Source organism: Macrobrachium nipponense, chromosome 21 (assembly GCF_015104395.2).
Source record: "Macrobrachium nipponense isolate FS-2020 chromosome 21, ASM1510439v2, whole genome shotgun sequence".
NCBI lineage: Eukaryota > Metazoa > Arthropoda > Malacostraca > Decapoda > Palaemonidae > Macrobrachium > Macrobrachium nipponense.
The window spans coordinates 2,704,186-2,712,908 of NC_087212.1; the positions used below are offsets into that span (position 1 = coordinate 2,704,186).

At 34.4% G+C, this 8,723-nt stretch overlaps 1 protein-coding gene across 2 annotated transcripts; it reads right to left on the bottom strand.

Moving 5' to 3' along the window:
- Positions 1-248: 248 nt before the first annotated feature.
- LOC135197698 (tRNA N(3)-methylcytidine methyltransferase METTL2-like) lies at positions 249-8,378 on the bottom strand. Of its 2 annotated transcripts, none has more exons than XM_064224719.1 (7): positions 6,416-6,567; positions 5,767-5,977; positions 4,640-4,792; positions 3,494-3,925; positions 2,897-3,010; positions 1,661-1,833; positions 249-520 (listed from the first exon to the last, which is right to left on the bottom strand). In XM_064224719.1, exons 1-7 carry the CDS (start codon positions 6,435-6,437, stop codon positions 378-380), a joined length of 1,248 nt encoding a protein of 415 aa, XP_064080789.1. In that variant the 5' UTR covers positions 6,438-6,567; the 3' UTR covers positions 249-377. The 2 variants fall into 2 exon arrangements, with proteins under 2 accessions (XP_064080789.1, XP_064080790.1); XM_064224720.1 differs by lacking the exon at positions 5,767-5,977 and adding an exon at positions 8,263-8,378 and having other exon boundaries at positions 336-520; positions 6,416-6,589.
- Between the last annotated feature and the right edge of the window lie 345 nt (positions 8,379-8,723).

The following is an 8,723-nucleotide window of genomic DNA, read 5'->3' on the forward strand; positions in this document are numbered from 1 at the left end:
ACAGAGTATAGTGTTTAGTATGCGCTCGACTGGCTCAGTGCTGACTAAGCAAGGGTGGTACTCAGGTGGATCTGGGGGAGAGGGGATGCCCACTCTCACCCAACTGATGCTTGTTTGTTTGTTTGTATGGTGTTTTTACGTTGCATGGAACCAGTAGTTATTCAGCAACGGGAGCCCAACTGATGCTACCCATTGTTCTTCTGGCCCGTATTCAAAAAGAAAAACTGAAGGGAAATAACAAAGCAGGGTCTGATGTAAAATTAATTTCAAGAGTCAAATTTTAAAAGGGTACATATATCTTCGATCTAGGTTTTAAAATTTGTTTTATACTAAAATTCAAAGGGAAATATCTTTATTCACTTTCACACCCACAGATTTTACTGCAAAGGCTTACAATATTTAGCCTGCACCCAGACCCTATACATCGTCAGGCGCTTCCCTCTGTTAACTTGCAGTCGTCTGTCAACGAGGTTTTGTACTTCTTCTAAACCAGCTGACATCATTAACTGACGAATTTCATCTGAAAATAAAAGGAAGAGACACTCGGTCTTTCTTCAACAGCAATTATATTAGTCTCTTAGCTTAGTGTTGTTCAAGTTCAAGTGCGGAGTAAATTTTTTGAGGTGACTGCAAATTCAGACAAATTAGGAGGTTCTAGTAATGGGATTTTGAGTTGAATAGGTTACATTATTGAATCAATAATTATGAGTAACTTTAACCCTACTGATATGTTTACCCTTGTGCATGAGATCTTGGAAAATTATGTATCTTCATACCAACTATGTAACCCTTAAAGAGTAACAATTGAATTTGAAAAGTTGCAACTTTTAACCACACATTTCAAGAATTAAATTGACTCCCTTACCCTGGGTGGTGTTAACCTCACAGTAGGGAACAACTGCAAAACATCTCACCTAACCCACTTGAAATAAAGCTTTGGTTTCAAAGAGACACGTTAAATTTACTATACTAAACCTGACACTCAAGATGACCCAGCAACAAAAACAAGCAGTAAATTAATCTCAATTTTTGAAAATTTTCAAAAAGACTGAACAGCTTAAACAGTTACCTGGTAGACTGAAAAGACTATGGCACTATAGATACTACAAAGTTCCATTCTCTGCTGTGTCTAACGGTACTGTTCTTACTGTTATTACGTTTAACAGTTTATTTTTACTTCTATTTTACTTTTACCTTACTAAGCTGCTTTCCTATTGAGGTTCTTGGAAACTAGGTTATCAATGAAACATTTTAAAAAGCATGCCCAAAGAGGTGACTTATACAATTTTGATTTCCTAGTAGTACTGTATAGAATTTACACTTCATAACTAGTACTGATAGTTACTGGTGAAAACAAGAGTACAGTATCAATAATGAAGATAAAACAGGCAAAAGCAGTAAATTCTTTTAAACTTCCACACTACTTTTCTTTAATTTAGTGTTATGGAGGCCTATGGGTCACACCTACACCATTAGCAGTATCCTTAGCTATCTCGAAGGGGCAAAATGGTCAGTCCAGTGCCATCTATCAATTGCAAGTCAAGAATGGCATTAGTAAACCAATTACAACTAGGTGAACTTCAGTGACCTAAGCCAATTTCAAAAGACACCTAAGACATAACAATGAAAACAGCACAGGGGCAATGTCAATGATTCTTACCTTGTGTGAAAAAGTAACATCTCGTTCCATCTCCACGTGCATAAAAATTTTCTGAAAGACACCTTCCCTTCTTAAAACGCAACTGTGCAAGATCATATCGACCGTAGTCTCTAAAAAGGATCATACCTCCAGGTCTTAAATATGAAGCCATCTTTTGGGCTACTAGACTGAACCTGTAATAAAATAAAAATATCTACATGCAGTGAATGACATATATATATCACTATATAAAGACAAGTAAGATTAAATGTCTACTTTCTTTTGAACTAGATAAATTGTTATTAACAGACAATAAAGATATTTCTCCAGTCCAACACTCAAGTTGTAAAATCATTCATTTTTATTTTTTAATTACACTCTGAATAATGTACAGGTTACATTGTTGAGACACTGGGAATTACTTGGAGTAGGAACTCTGAAAGGAAGCATTTTAAAAAGACAAAGTACTTCTTTTAACCATTTCAAAAAACAGACTATCTTCTGGAAGTATCATATACATTTAGAATCGCAATAAGTATGCAAGTTGTAATTTGTTTACACCCCGTACAAGTAAGGTCTAAGCAAAATGATAGGTGGTGTGTATCAATCCCTTTGTGAAATAAATAAGGTTGGGAGTTAAATTTACGTATGTACCATCCAAGTCTTAGCTTTATCATAGTTTCCAAAAACTTTGTTTGGACATCCAGTGCCATTACAGTCAATGATCAGCTTTTGATCTAAATTTCTGAGAGATTTAAATGAAGTCATCCACTTTTTCACAGGTCGAGAGAGAACTAGTACATGTACCAAATACAACTGGACAAGAGATACGGTTAATCAAGTTTTATCTTGAATGAATGAACATATATTCTGAAATGAAAAAATTACACACTTTCAGTTTGCAATGCATTTGTTAGCAAGCTATTAAACAAGTCCGTTAAGCAATTCTGAGCTCTGCCAAATAACACTAAGATTGTGGGATAAGGAGACAAACACTTCATGAGAGACCGGAAATATCATTTAGATGTGATTTACAATGCCAAGCAACTGTAATTCCCATCTTTCACTAAACATTCTCATAATACATTATTAGCTTTTGCTGGAGGGGTCCGGCTGGATAAAGGGGGAGCATTTTTTTCAGGACAAAATTGGTACAACAAGGATGTGTTCTACATCAAAATGGGCTGTAATGAACAAATGAATTTATGAAAACAACCCAAGAACTCAAAATATGAGACAACACTGTAACTGACTCACTTGTCGGGATGTACAGCAGACAACACAAAAATGCACACGATCAAATCCAGGGAACCTTCTGGAAATGGAGCATTCCATTCATCACCAGCTATGTCACAAACAAATGCAAAGCACCTTGGATTACCATAAACAATTATCACTGTAAAAAACTTCAAACACCAAATAAAGTTGCATCAATATTATCAGATTTTTTCTAGGGATATATGGGGCAGAAAATGAATTATGTTGAAGTAATAATGAAAAGAGAGAGCATATAGATAGTATTTAGATTTAAATAAGGGAAAAAGATATAGAACACCCAGCTCCAAGATTTTGTTCAACATCACCAGCCAGCATAATAATAAAAGGAAGCTAAAATCCTTGAAATCTAAGTTAGCAACAATAACAATGCAAATATTAATGTGTAGAATGTGCAAGTTCACTAACTCTGGTAGCTACTGAGGCATAAAACTTATTAAAGGTAATTCAACATTAGTAAATGATGATTGATTTCTAATGTTGAGCAAAATTTGCTGGACATCCTTCATGATAAACCTTAGTGACTCCTTGGAAACTAAAATCAATTCCAATGTTGTACAAACTCCAAGATTTCCTTACCTGTCTTTCTCATAGTCTTCAGAAGCTTTGACAATATCAACTGCTTGGCTTGAAAAATCACAGCCATAAACAAATATCTCTTTAGAATTATTGGTCTTCAAGATAGGAAATATAGTATTCCCAACACCACAACCAACTTCCAAAATGCGAAGCTTGGCCCGTTCACCTGGGAAGGACTCGTCTGAATCATTCACCAAAGATTGATTTATTACTTCACCATCAACTGCCACACTACCTGAAGGCTTAACATCTTCCTCTGAGACACTAGTTCTTTCTGCCTTAGTATCATTTATAGTGTTTTTCACCTCACTTAACTTTTCTTCACACTGAGATTCACTAATACTGGATACCTCGGATGAATTACTAGGTACACAGTATGTTTGCGCTAGTTCTGGAAATTCAGTAAAAAGCCAGTTACGGTCTTTGAAGAACCTGGAAATAAAGCGTATATTAATGTTAGTAAAATAATTGAAAAATACTGGTTTTCCAACATTAAAGGCAAAATAAAAAACTAAATAAAAATATAATGAATACTGACACTTCATATCTTCACACTGCAAGATACAATCAATATGTGTACAAACAAAGAATCTTCACATTGCAAGATGCAATCAATATACGTGTACAAACAAAGATTTACGTCTGATGAGACAACTACTCCAGTAATTTAGGACAACAAATAAAATTCACTAAAAATTTTTCTTCAAAATACAAGCATACATGAACGTTTTGAAAAGTGATGGTTTGAATGATCACTGCTTCTTACGTAAACTGTTATGAAAAATTTCTCATCAAACAATTTCATATCAATAACAACACTATAAACAACTGAATGATACAACAGCAATGCTATGAATAATTTAATAAATTGAAAAAAATAACATTACCAGTAAATGTTGTTGGTCAAGAAGATTGTGTGTAACTTTTCCACAGAAATTTACATAACCTTGCTAACAAAGAACCCAAAATGAAACACAATCTTCTTGGCAGAGGTAATTGTGGTACAATACTATGTAATTTAGATATAATATAATATAAGAACAAGGAACAGGATAATTAACTGACTAATTTTTACAATTTATGAAATTCTTTCTAAAAATTGCTCACAGTATCAGTATTATAACAAACTGACAAACGGAAACTAACCTATTCTGATGAATGTCATAGAAAGCATCCCAATGAGCTGCAGCCTCTTGGTCCAGTTTCTTTATTTCTTCAGGAGTCATCATAACTTCTGAATTCTCTTCAACTTTTGACTTGGCAGCAGCTTCCTGTGCATCATCCCATACAACATTGTCCCTGAAAAAAGAAAAGTAATAATTGTACAATTAAAATGCTTAGTCTGAAATGATACAACATTGTCCCTGAAAATGATTTCCCAGTTACAATGCTTCATTGAATATGGTCGCACTAATATATGTTACTTCAGCATCTATTTGGACAAAATTGCTTTCCTGTTGGATACCGAATGTTTAGTCTGATGGCTTGGCACTGGAACTGCTAGGATAATCTAACAGTCTGCCATGAAAGGCCCCCTGGAAGCATCAACTCTTGTAAAGGGATGTCTGTGAGCAACACCCCAGGCTCCCCTGACTTCAAAACTTCATCTGCATATCAACAGACAACCTATACAATCAGAGACTTGGGGTACTTCTGTATAAAACAAAATTCCAGCAAAAAAAATGGTTTTTTGCAACATCAAGCTGACTGTATTATCATACAGTACATACAGTACTTTACAATGTCTCTTCATTTTGGTTCAGCAAACCTCCACCTTTGATAAAAAAACATATGTGCAATCATTTTCAGTTAAACACTACAGTTTTATCTAGAAAACAACAGAGAAAAGGGCCTAAAATTTTGAAATTATCACACAGTTACACATTTGTACAACTTGATCAGTGTCATAATGGGTTCCACAAAATGGAATGCATACTAGACCTCCATTGTAAGATCTCTGAGTCTTGCATTCAATGCTTGGAAAAAATCTACACCTGGACTAAGGTTACTAAACAAAATCAATTGAATAATATAGACCAAACTTGTCTCCACAACCAAATGAGAGAATCCAATTTGAATTTAGTAAAGATTTGATGGTACTAAATCTTTTGTAACATTACAGCAGGTTACACTAACATAGATTTAACACAACTTTTTTTTAGTTTCATAAACTAATAACTATAATATCACTCTTCTCATCTTGCTGATGATAAAATAAAAAAAATAAAAGAAGGAGGGAAAAGTCAAGCAGCTAATATACAACTAAATCTTACCAAGAATTATATTTAAACACATCATTCCAGTTTCTCAGCATTCTCCCCCCTCCCTGAGGTTTTCGACGTGACTGAGTGTCTTCACAATAAAGTCGTGCTCTTGGAAAGATATTATCAACACCTACTGTGGTGGTCACCCTCTTTAATCGACTAAGAAGTCGAGAACCAGCACCAAGCATACAGCATCCACACAGAAGTCGAACTGGCTGGTCTATAAAAGTTAAAAAGAATCAAACTTTCTGGAAACTTATAGATCTACCAAAAGCACCAATGTACTACCAAGAAATTATGAAAGATTACATACCTTCATTTCAAGACTACAAATTTTTATCAAATGCAGACCACTTCACCTAATATTCCTTATGTACTCTCAAATGGGGGAGTGAAAGGTCTGTTTTATTTGGTCTTATTTAAAATAACAACCACTAATGTTTAAAAAAAATAAATAAGTAAAAAAATAATAAAATGTTGGATATTCTGGAAAATTTTCTTTCACGGATTTATTTCTAAAATTTTATATTCGTTATCCAAAGAATGTACTACACAGTATTTGTAACTTAAATCTATCACAAACTTAAAAGTTCAAGAATAAATCATCTGATTTTTCCCCTTTGCATCGTTATACAATAACTGACTCACAATTACTTACCATGCATTATGTTCAAAAACATTTTTCTTGTCTAGTAAAAACCTGGTTCCAAACTGAGGTCTCTTTTCGGCAGAGTCAGCATCTATCTCTTCCGATGACATACTAATACTACTGTAATTGCCTCTGCCAATTGTACGAGTTGAATCTTTTTATTCTAGTTTCCACAACACTAAACTGAAATCAAAAGAGAAAAATACATGAAAGGGTCAACAGACAAAGGTATAAAAATACAATGCATTACTGTAAACATATTCATTTTCTATATGTCTCAAATTTTGAAACTAATTATATATATCTCAATATCTAGTTTTCCAATGAGGTAGTGGTTCAAGAAGCAAACATAACACTGAGAAAGATTTTAATATCTTCCTCAGAATTTGGTGAAGATTACTTGGTTTTGTAATCTGGCATTACAACAACTATAGGCAGTCACAAAATGGGAAATACATTTCGGTTTGTAAATTATTTGGATAAAAAATATGGTAAAACCTTCAATTTCTCATAAACATTAACCATATACTTTATAAATGTTCTCTTATCTTAAATTCCATACATCTATATGGAAAATAATAATAGCAGGCAGTCCCTGGTTTAATACGGTTGCAGCTTATGGCGTTCCAAGGTTTCAATGCTTTTTAATTATATTCATCAGAAATTATTTCCAGGTTTACAATGCATGTTCCAAATTATAACGCTGATCCGACGGAAGAAACATGACACATAACAAGCAAAATTATCAATATTGAAGTTTTTTATGAAAAAATGCAATAAAAATGCAGTTTACATATAGTTGCCAATACTCCCAAAGCATTAAGAGTCAGGTTTTTTTAGGATTCGTGACGATTTTCGACGATGTTCCTCTTTACGACGAGTCTCAAGAACAGCCAAAACCTCTATCATATACCTACCGGGGACTGCCAGTCTATCTCTTGGAGAATGACCACATTTTAAGCAAATGTAAAGACTCTTCTTCCTGAGAGGAAGTGACTTCTTAATTCCCTTGCTTAACCTAGGCTAGGTTGCAAATCTTTACTTGGGGCCTGTTGAGAACGACGGACCCAAGTTTGCTGACGAAAAAACAAACCCTATCTTTCCTAGAATGTTGTATCCTGGCCTATCCAGATCTTACCTCCCTAACCTGCCCTGACCTGGGTGAGGGGCTTTGCCCTCCTAGACCCACTACAAATAATACTTACCATATCCCTTACCTTATTATTATATGCGGAAATTTACTGTCTTTTTTGTTGATGTTTTATCTTTCCTCCCCATGAGCCATTGCTAGCCTAAGGAGTGGTTATCATGGTATTACTACAATGTCAAGTTGTGGAACTCGTGTAAAATGATAAAACCTCTCAACATGATATTGTGCATTGCATAATGACTTACGTGATACCACCTATTGTGTGCTACTACTACCTATTAGGCTACCTACTCTATTGACTACCTATCTAACCTAACATAGGCTACCTACTAGCCTAGGTAGTAGTTGTACCTTTAATAAATTTACACACACACTAAACGGGAAGCGGGCACTAGCTAATCACGTCCTTTTGATTTTTACAATCTGGTCTATTAATACTGGTTGCCTAAGTATAAACCTAATCCAATTTAACATTAGAATAAACTTACTTATCTAGTACCGAGGTATAGTACCTACCTACTAGGCTAGGTATAGGAGCTACTATATCCGGGATGCTACTGTCACATGGCAGATACATTTCAAACTAAGCTATGCCCATTTCAAACCAATCCAGTACATCTGTACAAGGATATAGATTATAAAAACATAATAAATAAAAAATTAAACATTTCTACTCAATAATTACGTAATTAATAGCGTAACATACTTATAGGAAGTCGAATCCCGTTACGATAGTATCGTGGTAACCAATGTAAACAAAACTTCAGGAGTAACTAAAACAAAGTCACGTTCATTACGTCTATTCGTGATAGAGTTAAAAATCCTGCAACAGATATACAATTATATTGATCAGTAAAATAATGAAAATAATATTATTCTCGACCGATTTCATTTCGTTTCCTAAGAGCTGCTCTACTGAAATACTTTTGAAATAACCGAATACCGGAAAGTACTGGAAATTGAATAACAATGGGCAAAAGGACAACAGCCATATAAAACAGGAAAAAAGTGTTAAAAACTACTATTTTTTGTTTACATAAGAAAATAAATAAGCAAAATTTAACACAAAATTAGGGGGGTGGGGTTAGAAAAGACACTCGCACGGAAATAAAGGCCAGAGAACTCAGGAAGGGCCGTTACAGAGACATTGCCTCCGTAATGAACTGC

Excerpts from the sequence above, each read along its gene's own strand:
- LOC135197698 (XM_064224719.1), bottom strand. The coding sequence starts at position 6,437 with ATGTTTTTGAACATAATGCATG. Across the intron at positions 5,978-6,415 it reads GTTTTTGAACATAATGCATG|ACCAGCCAGTTCGACTTCTG; the intron begins GTAAGTAATTGT and ends TAACTTTTATAG. Across the intron at positions 1,834-2,896 it reads TCTGCTGTACATCCCGACAA|GTTCAGTCTAGTAGCCCAAA; the intron begins GTGAGTCAGTTA and ends ATTTTATTACAG.